Source organism: Copidosoma floridanum, unplaced genomic scaffold, assembly GCF_036245765.1.
Source record: "Copidosoma floridanum isolate Cflo_tuat_1 unplaced genomic scaffold, Cflo_Japanese_pri ptg000032l, whole genome shotgun sequence".
Classification (NCBI taxonomy): Eukaryota; Metazoa; Arthropoda; class Insecta; order Hymenoptera; family Encyrtidae; genus Copidosoma; species Copidosoma floridanum.
This window is the reverse complement of record NW_028321909.1, coordinates 4941362-4960445: the sequence shown is the minus strand read 5'-3', so window position 1 is coordinate 4960445 and position 19084 is coordinate 4941362. Positions and strand designations below refer to the sequence as shown.

The 19084-nt window shown below is 32.8% G+C and overlaps 1 protein-coding gene across 1 annotated transcript; it reads right to left on the bottom strand.

Moving 5' to 3' along the window:
- Positions 1–16408: 16408 nt before the first annotated feature.
- Positions 16409–18753, bottom strand: LOC106639369 (protein lin-7 homolog C-like). The gene is made up of 5 exons (XM_014352937.2): positions 18685–18753; positions 18571–18612; positions 18386–18498; positions 17851–18096; positions 16409–16836 (listed from the first exon to the last, which is right to left on the bottom strand). Exons 1-5 carry the CDS (start codon positions 18719–18721, stop codon positions 16678–16680), a joined length of 597 nt encoding a protein of 198 aa, XP_014208423.1. The 5' UTR covers positions 18722–18753; the 3' UTR covers positions 16409–16677.
- Positions 18754–19084: the final 331 nt, after the last annotated feature.

Genomic DNA, 19084 nt, shown 5'->3' with positions numbered 1-19084 from the left:
TGAGTTAATTCCTGGGTACTGATCTGACAAAATCATTTCTATTTGTTCAGTATCTATTATTTTTCTTACTAGTTTAATAAAGTCACTTGCCGTTTGTGTCTTAGATGTTATTATATAAGCATACCTGGTAAAGTGATCTACTAGGAGGTGTAAATATTTTTTTGTTGATCTATTTCCTCCAAATCCACCAATGGTATCTATTGAGACAATTTCAAAAGGTTTTTTTGCTGGGCCTAAATGTGACATTTGGCCGTATTTAAGTTGACCTCTTGATTTATTTTCTATACATATTTTACATTCTCTACATGTTTTGATTATATTTTTTGTTAAATTCTTCGCTGTGTAGTTTGTGCTTATTCTAGCCATCATTTGTTTTATTCCAATATGAAACCATTCTTTGTGTATTTTTTTAATCAATTTTTTACTAAACTCTTCTGATAGTATTATTTTTTCTTTTTTTCTACTCTTTTTATAAAAAATTTCATTTCTTTTTATTAACATTTTATTTGATTTTTGTATTTCTTTGTTTTTTTCTTGATCTATTTTGATTTCATCTATTTCTATTAAATTTATTATTCTTAAAAATTCTTCGTTATTTATTTCTGGTTCTAATACCGGATTTCGGCTAAGACAGTCTGCTTCTATATTTTCTTTTCCTGGGATATATTTTATTGTAAAATCATATTGCGATAAATAGTAAGTTAAATCACCTAGTTCTTCGTCTGTTCTTACTTTAATATTTAGATTTTCTAATGGTTTATGGTCTGAATATACTATAAATTTTTTTCCAATAAGCCACTGCTGCCAATATTTTATTGCTTCTTTTATAGCCAAACATTCCAAATATATTGCTTTTTTTTTCTTTTGTGTTTCTGTTAGTTTTTTTGAAAAATATGCTATCGGTTTATCTTTTCCATCAAATTGTGTTTGTTTAAACACTGCTGCTATTCCTTCTATTGATGCATCTGTGTACAGTTTTATTTCTAAGTTTGGGTCAAATATCTCTAAAATTGGTTTTGAGCACAGTAACTTTTTTGTTTGTTGAAATGATTTTTCACATTCCTCTGTCCATATAAATTTTTCATTTTTCCTAAGTAATTTGTGGAGTGGGTCTAATAATATCGCACTTTTCGGAATATATTCATGATAAAAGTTTATTTTGCCTAAAAATTGTCTAATATTTTTTTGGGTTCTTGGTTGTGGAAAGTTTTCTATTGCTATTAAATTATCTTTTATTGGACGAACGGTATTATTTTCTATTATGTGTCCGAGATACTTTGCAGAATTTGAACCAAATGTACATTTTTTAAATTTTAATCGAAATCCTTCTTTTAATATTGCGTTTAAAACTTGTTTGATGTGTTCTATATGTTTTTCAAAAGTTGGTGAAAATATAAGTATATCATCTATGTAATTTTCTGCAAAATTTTTTAAATTATTTTTTTTTAAAATGTTGCTTAGTATTCTTTGGAATATTGCTGGTGCTGTTTTTAAGCCAAACGGAAGGCAAGTCCATTGGTAGTGTCCATCTTGTGTAATAAAACCAGTTTTATTTCTATCTTCAATTCTAAGAGGTATTGACCAAAAAGCCGAATTTATATCTAGGGTGGTGAAAAATTTACAGTTTCTTGTTTTTGTTATTAAATCTTCGATTAGTGGGAAAGGTTGTGCTTGCGGTACAATTAATTTATTTAGGTCTCTAAAGTCTATGCATAGTCTTGATTTCTTATTTTCTTCTTTTTTAAATGCTAGAGTAACAGGTGCTGCAAAAGGGCTGTACGATTCTTCTATTAATTTTTTTTCAAGTAATTTTGCTACTTGTTGTTCTATCTCTTTTTTATCTTCTATTGTACATCTATATGGTCTTTTGCTACAGTATTTTTCTTCTATTAAATCTATTCTTGCTTCATAATCTTTAACTGTCCCTATGTCATATTTGTTTTTTGCAAAGACTGAATTGTATTTCTTAATTATATTTTTTATCTCTTTCTTTTTACTATTTTCTAAATGTTCTAATCGTAAATCGCTTTCCTCTTCTGTCACATGCTCATTAAAGTTTATTTTTACTTCCGTAACCTTTTCTGTTGAATTCTGTTTTATATGTTGATCTTTTTCTTTGATTATTTTTTTCTTTTGGGAAATATTTAAATTCTCATCTTGTATAAGTCTAAATTTTTTTATCATATCTAAACCTATTATAATATCCTCAAAGTCTTCTCTTTCCACTATATCTAAGTCTATTTCTTCTTCTATTTCGAATATTTTTACTTTCACTTTTATTAAGCCTTTTGTTTCGCTGACACCATTGACTGACTTCAAATATATTTTGTTTACATTTTTTTCTTCTTCTTGTATTTTAACTATTCTTTTATTTATTAATGATATCTGAGCCCCGGAATCATATGTTCCTATAACCCTCAATTTATTATTTAACAATATTGGTATTTTAATCAATGGTGTCTCTATTCGTTTTTTTCTTCTGTATATAAATCTGCATTTATTCTTTCATTTGCCCCAACTACTCTTGTTTTATCTTTATTCTTAAACCAACATTTTTCTTCAGGATGGAATCTGTTGGATTTTCCTATTTTCTCACATATTTGACACGGTTTTTTTTCTTCATTTTTATGTTTATAATTGTATCTATTATCATTTTTCTTGCTTATAATTTTTTTGTTCAAACTTTCATGTTTTCTTATTTCATTTATTAATATTGTTGAATCTACACATTCTTCTTTATCTAATTTATTTCTTATCCATTCTGGTAGACCCATTACTATCAACGCTATTATTGTCTTTTTTCCCATGTTTGGGTCCACATTTATTAATAATCTTTCTTTTTTTATCGCATATTCTGTTAATGAACCTTCATAATATTTATAGGACAATGCATATATAGATGAATTCCAACTTCTATCTGCAAAAGTTTTTAGAAATTTTTCTTTCCATTCTTGCCAGTTATTATTTATTTTTAATTCTGTTTGTGCTGTATAATGCCAGTCCATGCAGGCTTTATCTAAAAATAATCTTAAAATTTCAATTTTTGTATTATCTTCAATATTTTCAAATCTTTCACATTCTTTTTCAAATGTATTCATCCATTGAGTTATATTCGTCTGCTTTTCATTAAATTTTTCTAAAATAAATTTTTCTGATATATTTTTTAAGTTAAGCTTGCTATTATCTTTTTGTTTGTTTGTTAATAATTGTTCTATCAAGTTGTTTATATCTACAGGATTTTCTATTATTTTTTTTTCTTTTTCAATTTCGTTTAAATATACGTTCTTAAATTGAAAATTTCCTATTTCATCTATATATACTTTTGCTAACTCATCATCTAATCCTATCCATAACTTCTGTTGTGTACCCCTTTTAGCGTTACTTTTAAATTTAATAAATACCTCTGTTTTCTTGACTTCTGTGTGATTGTCTATATTTTGATATTGCCGTGGTATAGCATACTGTATTCCTTTTTCCGTTTCGATGAAGGTTATATTTGTTATGTTTGTTTTGCTATCACTCGGTGAGGAAACAACTTCAAAATTAAATCTTAATTTTGGCATTTTTGTTATCTTGAGACAATATTTTCGTTCTATAATGTTTTATATTTATAACAATAGATACGAGAAAAATAAACTAATATTTGTTACTCTGAAAAAAGTAGAGTTTATTTAATAATTATTATACAATATTTACAATATTTACAGCGTAATTTTACCTGAAAAAAGTAGAGGAACGAAAATATAAGTCTATTATCTCTATTGTATTTTATATTTTACACTGAAGACTGTAATTTTATATTTCACTTGCTTCTTGATCCTTATTTGTTCGCACTACCTTTCTCTCTGAGTTTATATCTGTTACTACTCCTTTTCCTCTCTCTTCTCTATTGTTTCACTTCTTACCTTCAATATCCTTACCCCCTCTATCAATCACCTATCAAAGGACACGCTTTATTTGTATTTAAAGAGAGTATACTTTCTTTACATATATATATATATATATACACATATACATATACCATGGCACACTAGTGACATCTGCAGCTAGAAACATGTAAAGCTATAATGTCAACTGCAATATTATTTAATATAATGTAATTACCATATGTTTATGGAGAGGGTACTTATGCGGACACTCACATGTATGTAGAGGTAATTATGAGGACGAAAGTGGAATTGTGCGGACGTTATTGTTATTGATAAATTTTTTATAAAGACGTAAAGTCCGCTGCATAAGTCACTTTCTATAAAAATATATATGTAAATATATTGAAGCCTTCGTGGTATTCTTAAGGTGGCTCCTCACTAAATCAAAACACTGGAGTATTAAATGATATTTTAAAGAATGATTCTTGAAGGTGCAAGGAGTCTTTTCCCAAAATTTTAGACCTCGTCACCACCAAAATTGTTGAAAAAAACTAACTGGAAAATAGACTCTATAACATAGCCTCTTATGGAGGGTCGTCAAATTGGTGGCGCAGGTTGTATGATATCTCAGCAAAGATACTGTAGTTCTTAATAGAAAACTATGTAGCAGATAGAAGAAATCAGAATCTTTCCACCGACATTCAGGTACTTGGACATTACCATGGGTTTTATAGGATATTTTGTGAAAATAGTAGATAACTGTGCAAGTCCTGGAACAGATGAAAAGTGTGGGGCGTCTGCTACACCGAAGAGCGGTAGCCCGCGTAGTTTGAATTGGTCAGAAAGTTGTACGTAAAATGAATAGGAGTTGTGGGAAATCATAATTATAATAAAAATAAATGAGACGCTGAACTAAGAAAATAATTTAATGCGGGGCTGACTTATGTACTTTTTTGACTAATAGATAAAATTAATAGAATATATCACAATAAAGTTAGGACACGGTTGTATTTACTCGTCACTAATAAATAACTTGTAGATTTTTTCTAAAGTTTTTTTGTCTTTGGTCACCCGTGGCTTATTATTAGGTACTTATCGTCAGCTTATTATTATTTACATACAAGGGTTATGTTGTCAGATTTGTATATATACGTCTGCTCGAGTCACTGTATTGTACGATATAGGTCAACGGTGTAGATGTGACTAAACTTTTTTTGAAGGGACTATAGGTACCTATCCATTTTTAGTCAAGAACCTCCACAGCCAATGAAAAGCTGTGTTGCAGTATGCTTACTCTTCTTGTGGGATTTATAGTGAGGAGCCACCTTAAGACAAAGCTAGTGTCCGAAGAATGAATAAATACATGTATGTGTGTGCGTGTATTTTTTATTTAGCTTTTGGACAGTAGCTTTGTCTTAAGAATGTCATGAAATCTTTTAATATGTACATATTCTTCTCTACTATCGCTGATGTACGCATATTTATATATCTATACATAGCTCACAGTGATAGTTCACAACTTGGCCGACGGTGGCGCTGATAAAGAAGCGCTCTGAAGGTTGCGGTCAACAGCAAACTTTTGACCATCGCGGCTAATACTGTATCCGTGAAGGGTTATATACATCCGGAAGGGGTTACGGATCGATTATTGTTGAAGACCTCGAAGTATTTCTCTCTTGAAATTTAATTTATGACAATGACTTTGTTTGGAAAATAAAAAAATGTATGTATAAACGAAGATTTCACATGACATTCTTAAGACAAAACTAAAGTGTCCAAACGCTAAATAAAAGAAAAGAACGAAGACACGCACATAATACAGGATGCACTCCGTTACTGTCATGCAACTCGCGATACTGCAGAAATGTCCGCATACTGTTTGTGTTATAGGTAGTAGCGGAATGCACCCAAAAAATCCAAAAAATGTTCATAAAAATGGAGCCTGAATTATCGAAACCACCTGTATGATACGTTGGTAAGCGGCTTGACCTGAATAAAAAGTTACTTGTATGACAACAAACTGCAATATTTTCTCAAGAACGATTAATTTATTGCTGTTAAGAATAATACACATGTTATCTTACGTATTTTGATCCAATTCTTAAGTTGTTGCTTACATACAGACAGAGATAAGTAGGGAGATTGCCAGTGCCTATGTTAAAGAGTGTGCCGATATTTCAGCGCTGATTTGAGCGCCAATCCATCGTGACCAGCAGAGGAACCGTGCACATGTTTTCTATTGGCTGGCGGCTTGTCGGCTCGGCTCGCGGGGAGAGGTAAGGGGAGATCAGTGAGGGAGACATGAGAATCCAAATGTGTGCGTCGGTGATGGAAGATGGAGATGGAGGATTAATGCGTCAAATAATCCATGAATGGAAAAAAAATTTTCTTGGATCGTGTACCAATATAGGAAAAAAAAATCGTTTTAGTCACTGATAAAACAAAATACATAAGTAATTATAAAAAAAAGGTATGAACATTTAAAGTAATATTGGAATAAAAAAAAAAAAAAAAAAAAATTTGCTCCAAGTGAGATTGGAACCCGGAGCCGCAAAACTAAAATTAACCCTCCTGCTGTAGCTCTCTCAGATATTAACGCTTAGGATATCGTGAGACTAAAAATTACATATGTTTATCGTAAAGTTTCAAAGCTTGAGATTTAATTTAAGCTTTATCGTATTATTGCCGTTAAGCTATGTATTAATGGTGAAGAATATATAAATTAACAAATAAAGATATCAGTGCAATGGAGCGTTCGGGTAAAGGTGTTTAGTATATTAGTGAATAATATTACTTAGTACAAAAAATATTTGTGCGTACTGTGTCGTTGTGGAGAATGCCTTCATTTATTATTGAATAATTTCACTTATCGTATAAGTGAAGAACTATTGAGCGCACCGAATTATTGGGATAAAGGCGCTCGTTCATTAACAAAGCAAAAAAATATGTTAATTGCGTTGAGCTGGTCATTTTTTGAAAAGTGAAAAAAAAAATTTTAATAATTTGATCAACTGCACTTGAAAAGGTTTTAATTGATGCGTCAAATAATTTTTTTAGCCATGAACGGAAAAAAAATTTTCTTGGATCGTGTACCAATATAGGAAAAAAAAATCGTTTTAGTCACTGATAAAACAAAATACGTAAGTAATCATAAAAATATGGTATGAACATTTAAAGTAATATTGGAATAAAAAAAAAAAAAAAAAAAATTTGCTCCAAGTGAGATTGGAACCCAGAGCCGCAAAACTAAAATTAACCCTCCTGCTCTAGCTCTCTCAGATATTAACGCTTAGGATATCGTGAGACTAAAAATTACATATGTTTATCGTAAAGTTTCAAAGCTTGAGATTTAATTTAAGCTTTATCGTATTATTGCCGTTAAGCTATGTATTAATGGTGAAAAAATATAAATTAACAAATAAAGATATCAGTGCAATGGAGCGTTCGGGTAAAGGTGTTCAGTATATTAGTAAATAATATTACTTAGTACAAAAAATATTTGTGCGTACTGTGTCGTTGTGGAGAATGCCTTCATTTATTATTGAATAATTTCACTTATCGTATAAGTGAAGAACTATTGAGCGCACCGGATTATTGGAATAAAGGCGCTTGTTTATTAATAAAGCAAAATAGTATACTAATTGCGTTGAGCTTGTCATTTTTTGAAAAATGAAAAAAAAATTGGTACTAACCTGACAATTTGTTCATTATAGTTAAACGAATGATCAACTGCATTTAAAAAGCTTATCTTTCTTTCAGAGAGGAAATGCGAGAAAAGTAATACGGGCAGCTCTTTTCCGTATTAGCAGTGGACAACTATAGCTATAGATATATAGCCCGTTGCATGCATACACATATAGGTTTAGCTTCTCCTCCATCTCCATCCTCCATCACCGATGCACACATTTGGATTCTCATGTCTCTCTCACTGATCTCCCCTTACCTCTCCCCGCGAGCCGAGCCGACAAGCCCCCAGCCAATAGAAAAAATGTGCACAGTTCCTCTGCTGGCCACGATGGATTGGCGCTCAAATCAGCGCCGAAACATCGGCACACAACATAGGCACTGGCAATCTCCCTACTTATCTCTGATACAGAAGTAAAAATGTAACCTTTCCATTAACTAATCCATATTTCTGTAAATTTCCAAAACATTACAGTGTATTCTATTTTTGTAAGATTTTTATTATTGATATTATTATAATAATAATTATTATTATTATTTTTGTACCAACCAGCAAAGATAACGTGTGCATAATTATTATTTATTACAACAGGTCAAGAAAAAAAATAGCATCATATATGCGTTAGTTAAGTCATCACAGTTACATCGATAAACACATAACTACAGGGCAACTTAAGAATAACTTTCGTTAACAAATTAACAACTATTTCATTGTGACACTGCTATCATTTGTAAAGAAGAACTTTAGACAAAAACTTACTCAACGATAGCAGTAACAGCAGCATCAGTAAATTTGCAAGACTGTACTTTTGAAAAACCTTACTTGGAACTTGGAGGTATCATTGAGTGGTACTGGTTGCTCACAAAAAAAAAAAAAAAAAAAATACCAAAACGAAGGCTATTTATATTATAATGTTATTTGCAATGTAAATGAATAGAAATAATTATATATTTTTGAGGGGAAATGGTTTGTCTTTTACTAACTGAAGCTGTGTCAGGATAAAACTACGAATTTATGCACACACATTGCTGGTCTAGAATGTTCGAGATGCTGCTAAGTATCTAACTGGTATTTTTAGCCGTATTTTGTAAAATAATATCTGCACGTTATTGATTTTTTTCCATTTCAAAGCAACAGTTATTGCAACAACGTATAAATTTGCACGAAAAAACATGAGACCAGTAAAATGCATGCAACAACCAAAACCTCGTTATTTTCGAGAACGTTCTTTGCAGTTCTGATACCTACCACGCGAAGAATTTGGTCACACAGGTATACGCCCTTCGTTGTAATTTAACTCACTTGAAATCGTTTATAATATGGATCACAAAGCAAAATAAGACACTTGACACTGTTTATAATGGCGTTGCACAAAGTTAAAACATGACAAATGCAAAATTAAAAAAAATCGCAACCGAATGTAGCTATAAAAATGCTGATACGAAAAGTACACTTATATAACCGTTACTGAAGCAAAAAGATTGCGACTGCGACAGTCGTTCGACTTGAAGTAGGTTAAGAAGTACACGACACTGACTACGTATCGATGCCTCCAAGGAATTGAAATATCGAAAAAAATAATCGATATGAAATTTCGATAGTATTTCTAGTTAAAGTATCGAAATTTATCAACTTTAAGCTGTGGTCACATGGGGCGGAAATTGTCAGCGGAACGTTACAGTGGAAAGAGAAAATAGTTCCTTTAAGGCTGCAGTCCCATGGTACGACATATAGCTCCACAATAGACTGTCCGCAATAGAAACAGCCAATCAGAGCTTCTGCGAACTTATCTATATTTTGCTGTAATTGGGTGTAATCCGCAATCGCCGCCAGCAGTTACATATGTACGACGTGACAACGTTGCGTGGTTGGGGGCGCTACTGTCGATTTACTGGTGATGTGATCCGCAATCTCACCAGCAGTAAAGCAGACGACGTCGGTCTACTTGCTCTTTTTTGTGACATTTTCCGACATTCTGTCGTCTGCTTTGCTTTGTTTACAATCAGAAAATGTCACGAAAAAGAGCTATATAGTAGACCGACGTCGTCTGCTTTACTGCTGGTGAGATTGCGGATCACATCACCAGTAAATCGACAGTAGCGCCCCCAACCATGCAACGTTGTCACGTCGTACATATGTAACTGCTGGCGGCGATTGCGGATTACACCCATTGGCAGTTTCTATTGCGGATAGTCCATTGCGGAGCTCCATTTCGTACCATGGGACTGCAGCCTAACACCATTTAAAATGTGTTACGCATCGACTCCCGCTGGAAAAGAAATGTTCATCGTGAACATGGAGCGGAGCAGAAATATCGCGTTGTGATAGCAGCCAATGAGGGTGTAGCTTCCCAGTGGCCAACATTCGATGTTATGCATTTGATATAATTTATCAGTACTAACCTATGATACGTTACAATGGAAACATCACTATCGTTGCTATAATCATGCTGAGACATCTAAAAATTTTGATAATAATAAAAAAAAAGTTACATTACAATTTAGTCGGATAGACAGACCTATAATTTCTTCTCCATTAAAAATATTAATACGATAGCACGCAACGGACGTGCTCCGTTGGACGTGACATACACTAAGAGCTAAGGCCCGAGGATGATCAAAAAACTAAACCAGCCGCTACTCTCACCAGGATCGGAAAACCTCATGACGCATAGAGATCCAAAGCATGTTTGGCACATTTCATTCTGTTGTTGAGTTATGAGGTAATTAAAACAGTGCCATCTGGCCAATTTTATAACCCAGCCGCAACTTTAACCAACATATAGAAAATAAAAAGTTGTATTGTTACTTACATTTGCGGCTAAATTGAAATTTATTTTCTACTTGAAAATTCATCATGGGCTTATTTTTGAAGGTGAAATTTTGAGTCAAAGACAAATTTCAATCTTGCCGCAAATGGCATAAGATTATACAAATTTTTGTTGTCTATCCATTAGTCAAATTTGCGGCTGGCTTATAAAACTGACCTTATGTCACTACTGTAACGTACGAAAGTATAGTGAGACTACGCTTTCTTTCCTTAAATCTCGTAACAAGGGGCCCTAGGGCCAATAAAGGGAAAGAGCGGGCAAATAGAGTCTTTCGGGGGAGTACACGATGAGCCTTGAGAGAAAACACGCGCGACTTTGCCTTATAATCGTGGTATCTTGAATTAAGGTGCTTGGAAGTAACACGTGTTAGTCATAGTCAGTCAATCTCAAGCAGAAAAAGCCCAAAAAAATTATGAAAATTTGTTGGTTAAAGCGAATGGATTTCCTTGCTAGAGGGCGCTCAAAGAAATTCATGTCTTACGTAACTATGAGTATTTTTTCTATACTATAATAATCACAGAAGCTCAATACAATTTTCGGATCGATAAAATTGAAGATAGCGAACCTACTGCAGACGCCAAGAAATACAAATAAACTATAATGACGTATGAAAAATCATACCTCAAGGTGTTGTTAATGTATACCTAATAGACCAAGATCTGAGGCCGAAGAGAAGTCAAAATTTTAACCAGCCGCCACTCTCACCCAAATTGAGGAACCTTATGATTCGTGGATATCCGGAATATTTCGATCATATTTCATAAATAGTTATGTGATAATTATAGTAGTGCCGTATAGTCTTTCTTATTGACCAGCCGCAACTTACACCAATGGATAGAAAATAAGAAGTTGTCATTTACAGTGCCATTTGCGGCAAAATAAAAATGCATCTTCTACCCGAAAATCGACCTCCAAAAATATAGATATTGTATTCTCATCTACAATGTTATCTATAATGTCTAATATTATCTTAGATAAGTATTATAGATGAGATCGGGTAGAAGTATATATTTTTAAAGGTCGATTGTTGGGTACGATGCATTCTAATCTTGCCGCAAATTGCACTTTTACACAACAATTTTTTATTTTTTATCCGTTCGTGTAAGTTGCGGCTGATTATTAAGAAAGACCATACGGCACTACTATAATTATCACATAACTCTTTACCACTATGAAATATGACAAAAATATTTTGGATCTCCACGAATCATAAGGTTCCTTAATTCTGATGAGAGTGGCAGCTGGTTAAAATTTTGACTACCCTTTGGCTTCAGCTCTTGGTCTATAAAGTTCTTGGTTGAAATAATCCCATGCAAATTTAACTGTAGATGGCGCTACTGATAAGTAAAAAATTGGGCAAGTTCTAGAGTCAGTTGGCATAATACGATCAAAGACAAAAATAAACTACGATGAAGGATACCATTGCCATCGGTTTGTTTCTAACTTCAGGGTGTGCCAGTATGCCCATGCAAAATTTTTATAGAAGTATACGTGGATATAATATAAACATACATTCATATTTATTTAATACATAGGTATACAACTCTATAACTCTTAAACGGGCAGATGAGCTTTCCCTGAAGCTGGAAGCACGCCTATTGAATATGTGGCAGCAGAAATTTATTGGTGAGGCAAAAGGCGTAGATGCTAGTTGGTCCTTAAAAAAAATTAATAAGGTTTCAGAATAAATTAGCATAATACAATCGGATATTACATAAATATAGTACACCATTGCTGTTACATTTGTGGTATCAGGTATTTATTCGTAAATGTAAATATATAGAAATGCTAGAGGGCCCTTGAAAAAAAATTGACTGGTCTTACGGTTCTACAATTATTTTTTCTTTGTGCAAATACCGTATACTATTATAATGACGGAAGCCCAATACAATTATGCAATAGACAAAATTTGGAACAGTAAACCTACTGTGGCAGCTAAGAAATGAGAATAAACTATCATCACGTATTAAAAATTATACATCAATGCATTGTTAACACATGGAGTTCCCCATGTAAATTTTATCATAGATGGCGCTGCTGATAAGTAAAAGATTAGGCATTTGGTTATTTCACGTGAATCCGCTGTTTTTCCTAAGACTTTGAGAGCATTCCAAATGACGCGACAGTGTCACGCGGTCCTATTTTAAACCAATACTAATGTGTCGCGCGACACTCAAGTGTCACGTCATTTGGAATACGTCCTTTAGAAACGTAGAGGAGGTACCCTGTCCAGTTCCTTTCAAGTATAATGGTGTTTTTGATTATTGAACTATTTGTAAACATATATTTAATGTACCATATATTTATTATGATCTAGTTTTCTTGGTTGCAGTGCATTATAAAGTGCGAAAATTTAAAACCTTTAATTTACAACACAACCACCTAATACCAGGTAACCCAGAGCACTCACTAGACAATTTAAAAATTATTACAAAATTAATAAATAACCCAAGCGCCTATTACCGGTTGAACCGGAGCGCTTACTGGCCACTTTATTAATTAATAGAAACTTGACTAATAACCCAAGCTTATCACCATTACCCTATCACCAGGTGACCCGGGGCATTTAATGTGCACTTTAGTTACTAATAAGTATTTAAATAGTGTTGTAATAAACGGGTTTGATACACTTAAAATTTTCTTTTTCTTTTCTACGTAGAGCTACATACGTATTAGTTTAAAATTGAAATAATAAATATACGCTTTAGAATAATATTAACAATTTTGTATAAAGATACATGTAAATAAATAATTTTAAAATAATAGAAGCAAAAGTAACTGGTTTCTTTAACTTGGTAATACATACGCATTGTTAATTTAATCAAAAAACACCTAATCCCTACACAAAAAATAATAATAAAATACATTGCTTAATAAAAACATATTGTACTCTGTTAGTTGGGTAGTTTCGAACATCTATCAATCCTATTAATAAATAATTAACAACAAGGCGACCAGAGCGGACTATCTTATATATATATATAACTTACACACAAATATACCTTATAGTATATATGTATTTGAATTTGTTGATTGAATGATTCAATTATAATGATTGTCAGAAATAGAAGACCTTTGGTTATATAGGCGCTTGTAATACCAATGAAAGGTCGGCACTTGTGTAATTACTTAATACTTTAATAATTAATAAGGCTGCCAGAATAGTAAACCTACTGTGGCAGCTAAGAAATGAGAATAAACTATCATCGCGTATTAAAAATTACACATCGATGCATTGTTGACACATGGAGTTTGCGGCAGAAGAAGACCCCATGAAAATTTTATCATAGATGGCGCTGCTGATGAGAGAAAAATGACTGAAGTCTTAGAGTCGATAGGCGTAATGTAGTCAGACACTACATAGAAACCAGGATACTTTTGTCATTGGATCTGAGCTAGGAATTGATTTGTAAAAGGCAAACAGATACAAGAGCTAGAGGGCGCTGAACGTAAACATTCTCAGCTAAAGTGCCGTGATATACTCGATTTAAATAATTATTACCAGTCACTTAATATACTTTTACAAAATAGGTGACGTAGTAGCTCAATCGTAGCATAACAAGGGACAGGCACATCCACGGCACTCTGAGCCACTCTAGCATGGTTTAATGAGAAATAAAATATTTTAGATAAGTACTTTTCCTTTTTTTATTTGAAACTTCGTCGTTTGATTGTGATGTAGTGTTACTAAATTATCAAATGTTTGTTTCTTTAATATTTAATTTGTCACAATATATGCGTGTTTTATTAGTGGAATGAAATGGTGAAACGTCCATGTTATTTTAAATGAGTTTGTGTACACCACCACAACGGTACGAATTTAAGCCTATTTTCTCAGTGTACGCATAATGCAACAGCGATATTGAAAACACTTTTTTTACGGATCCACTCAACTAGACAGTAGTAATTATTTTCATTGTTACATAAATATACTACCTTATTCAGATAAAATAACATTTTTCATAAAGAAAAACTAAAGAGTACATCAGTTATTGATGGCTCTGCTAATGGGATGAAGGTCAAAAGTGTTTTCCGTCATAGATACTTTTACTTTAAGTAATATGACCGTTATATGATGTCGATATAAAATATCATGATTTAATGATGACTTGGGAACATCTTAACCATTCATAGAAAAGTCTGAAAATAACAATAGGTTTTAGGATACGTACTCTCAAGGTTGTGTAATTCGTTGAGTGCAAGATTTGAATTCTTTAGCTTTTTTACAAGATGTAACTGCTGTAGCCCAAAAATGAAGTGTTACTACTTTTCACATTAATTAATTGCTCAAAAAATTTAACGACCTCAAGTTTGCATGTATCTTTCAACTGGTTCATTCATAGAATTATTTTCAAAATAATAGTGGTCTTCATGTTGATACTTAAATAAATTTTGATTTAAATTATTTTTTGCAGACAGTATTGTAGCAGCCTTATATTTTTCTGAACTATTATTCAGCTAAAAAAACTTTTCGGAATAATCTTGGGAACAAGATTGATTTTCTTAACTCAATTTTTCGGAAAAATTTGTCTTTGCAACAATTTGAGTCGTGAAAAGATTGTTTAGGATTATCTTATTTCTGTTTTCCACTTTTTCGGAAATTATTTTTCTACATTTTTTGCTTTCGTTGCCCATACATTCGCCATTGTAAACATTCTTTATGACTTTTGTCGCAATTTTCACTTTCGACATTATAACTTTCTTCACTCACTGTTTCTGAATTTATCATTTTCTGAACTTTGATCTACCCCCACGCAGTTTTCAAAAGTTGGCTCAACATCCTTAGTATCCGTACGTACCTTGTTGTATTTCTGGAGTAATTGGGCGACCCTGGTGAAATAAGAGAAAGAGATGTGAATTTCCTTTTTCCATCTCTGTTACACGTGAATATGCTTTATTGCACAGATTGTAATATCTGCTGTTGTAACAGATAAGACAAATAATATTAGCAGTGACGCCGATTTAAATACTCCCGCTTCTGGGTTCAATTATTTTTGAAAGTGTACTTGCAGCGTTATTGGTAGCGCTGGCGTTTACCAGTAGGTGTGTCCATCATATCATCACTACATCCTTCGAACGTCAAATTTTCGAATGCACTCTGTTGTCACGTACAGTATGGAACATACTACGTGGGATGGGCCTCAGCTATTAGTATTAGGAAGGAGCACAAGTGGGGGGGAAAGAGTATAAAAAGGCCCGCAGCAGTGGCCACGGGGCTCTAGAACGTCGGGACTAGAAAGAGAATAGTTACAATATGTAACTTGGGACCGCAAAGCGCCTTCCCTCAAGGAATATAGCAATAAAGTGATTGATTGAGTTTAACTGCCGCGTTGTTATTAAGCACCCTGAACCTTTAGAATCCCACGTAATACTGTGCTCGGCACACGTGAACTGTTCTCTCACTAGAAAAAGCATTAGTCCTGCACTGAGAGAAAAAAACAATAAAAATTATAGAGAAATTCCAGTAAAAATTACCATTCCACACAGTATATTAGATGCAAGTTGGCAAAAAAGGAAAAAAATTACTATTTTTAACAGTAAAGATTATTGTATTAACAGTCAAAATTATGGTTCAAAAAGTAAAAATTATGATTTGAAGAGTATAAATTTCGATGCGGGAAAGTAAAATTTATTAACCGATCTTTTTATGGTTCACTGTTCCAGCATGGTAATTTTTACTGTTCTAACCATAATTTTAACTATTAAAACAATAATGTTTACTGTTAAAAATAATAACTTTTCTCTTTTTTGCCAGGTTGCATTCGATACACTGTGCGGAATGTTAATTTTTGCTGGAATTTCTCTATACTTAATTATTGTTATTATTTTTTCTCAGTGTGGTAATTTGCTGGAGTAGAACTATATCCTTTCTCCATCGGCAGTGTTATTATTTTTGTTTTTATTCTAAAACACGGATGTTTCGTCAAGTCGTTTCATTGGTAAATAAACTTTTGATAGGTAACAAAATAAATATAACAATTGCTTTCTCAACTTACTATAGACAATTTATTGTTTTAACAAGGATTGACACGTATTTTATACGTAAATCTGCCAAAAGATATCTTCAAACTATAGGAATATCAATTGAAAATTTTGTTTTCACCATGTTGGTGACAACACTGTACCTAGTCATTCAACAAATTTTTACATAAATTTTTCGTTTTGGTAACAAATAACATAGCATCGTTAGTTTGAAACAAAGTTTGAAGGACAAAGAGGGACATGATATTTATATCTACATGACGCTTCAACTTTTTTTTTAAGTTTCATAAGTACGCCAATGCAGTTGAGAATTAGGAAACGTGTGAACGTCTACGGACAGCTCGCTGTTTGTCAAAGCGCATCTCCATCTCTTCTAAGACTTTCGGTGTGTAACGTACCACAAGTGTCACGCTGTCACGAGCCTGTTTCAACAGTTCAACTGCTCTTTCGTGATTTTCACCTTCGACGCACTAAAACACAAAATATAATGCAAATTCAGTTTATTAATGTTTTAACGAAGAAGTTATCTAATTATTTGATCATCAAATGTGCAGGAGCATAAAATAGAAAATGGATTTGAAAAATTAAGAATTAGAGAACTTGAAAGAGAGACACTGACGTAGAGATACGATTACTCAAAGTGTCTTATAAATTGGAATAAATTGGAAAAACTTGAAGATGTAGATGTAGAGTCAATAACATAGAGATAGAACAAGTATAGAATATTGAACATAAAAACATGGAGATTAAGATCCCAAATTGCAGTAACGAAAAGTCGGAGGCCAGGATGAACAAAGCGCCAATCATGGAAATGGTCACATGTATGGATGTTAAATATAAATAAATAAAGACAGAATTAAAGATGGTTGGAGATAATAATAAGTAGTTTATTTTAGCAAAATTTTTCTTAAAATTTTAAAGATAAATAGAGCCGAATACACAGTGCAAGAACCGCACAGACGTAGAGACAAATACGAATAGACAGAGGATATGTAAGCAGCTATAGCAAAGATACAAAAATAAATAATGTAAAGATTAAAAGTCAGAAGATGAATCCATAGATGATATAAATTTATAGGTATTAGTGCTTATCAAATTTTGCAATGCAGGAAAACGGTCGAGATATAAAGAGTAGGAAAAACACACGTAGAGATATAAAAATCCAGAGGCATTGAAATTAAGCCAAATGCAAAAATACAGAAAATATATAATTAGAGAATAAAAGATGTGGACCCAAAAACAAAGATAAAGAAACGTAAACTCCGTAATATAAAAGATTCAGCTATAAAGACAGATACAAAGAAAGAAAAGCATGGTTAGAGTAGCGGAAATAGAAGCTATAAGGAAGAAAAAATGCAGAGGCAGAGATTTAGAGACAGAGAAGTAAAGATAATACATGAAAAAGACGTGGACGCGTAATGACATGAAAATTTTATATATACTGTTAGTGAAAAAGATGGAGGACAAATGTATCTTTGACTTACGACTCCGTTGACGGACAACAACTGATCTCCACGCTTGAGACCCCCGTGCCTATCAGCCACGCCACCTGGAATGATGCGCGATATGTAGATGGGCGAGTTTTGCTCGCGACCGCCCATCACGTTAAAACCTAAACCTTCCTCGGTTTTTGGCAGTTCGACGACTCTTGGATGGGCGTGACCTTCGCTGGCTGCGAATGCGGCCACTGTCGCCTTAGCCGTTGCCGAGGCTCGTACATCTTGAGAGCCCTAAAATGTGGGTTCATCATGTTACTGATTCATTTTTTTATTTTACGTTTAATCGCGTACGTCATTAATTTTCGTTGAAGCTCGTGTGTCTAGTTTCAAAGAAAAACTATGTTAAAAAGACACTTCGGAATAGCGCAAGCGTTGGGTTTAAAAATAGAAGCTATTTTTATGTACCTCATTACACGCTGTTTTAATGAATAACACGTGTACTTTTTATAACTTGAATATTAGATTAACAAAACTGTAAACAATTTTCAGTTCATAATAATTAATATAAATAGTTGATCACCTGTACATCTACAGTGTCATAGATGTGTTCATAAACTTCTCGAATGGCATGTAAAAAATCACTTTGCAAAACTTTTTGTAAGGCTGCCAATTTAGTAGCTGGAATTTCGCCACCTGTGAAGATTAAAACATTAAATAAAAAGTAAGTTAAAGATTTCATTTGATTACGGTTCTACAAGTACCCACTTTTTTGTATTTTTTCCAGTAATTCTATGGATCTCTTTATATCTGAAAAAAACTTTTTCTTCATCAATACTTTACGGTAAATATTACAATTATCATAGTTGTAAGCCAAACTACCTTCATCAAGAGTAAGACCACCGTCGACAGCAGCCATGCCTACTTGATATTGAATTCCACGGACTAAATACTTTTCTATAAAGATTTTTTGAACAATTAGTGAGTAATTATTAAAGTAACTTCCATCTTACTTTTATTTTTCATCAAAGAAACGTTTCAATTACATGAAATGGATAATTGATTGAACAGCGTAATTATTCTACTTTATATCGCTATTAGATATATATATAGTCTAACATTATACATCACATTTCTGAAACTTCGTTCCCATTCTTATATGAACAGAAAATTTCTCATCAGCTTAGGTACATCATGATTATGGTTTAAGAGGTATTTTATTGATATAAAAAGGTTATTTCATAAGTAACGTAGTTCGTTACCTCAGCTTTGAAAAGTACAA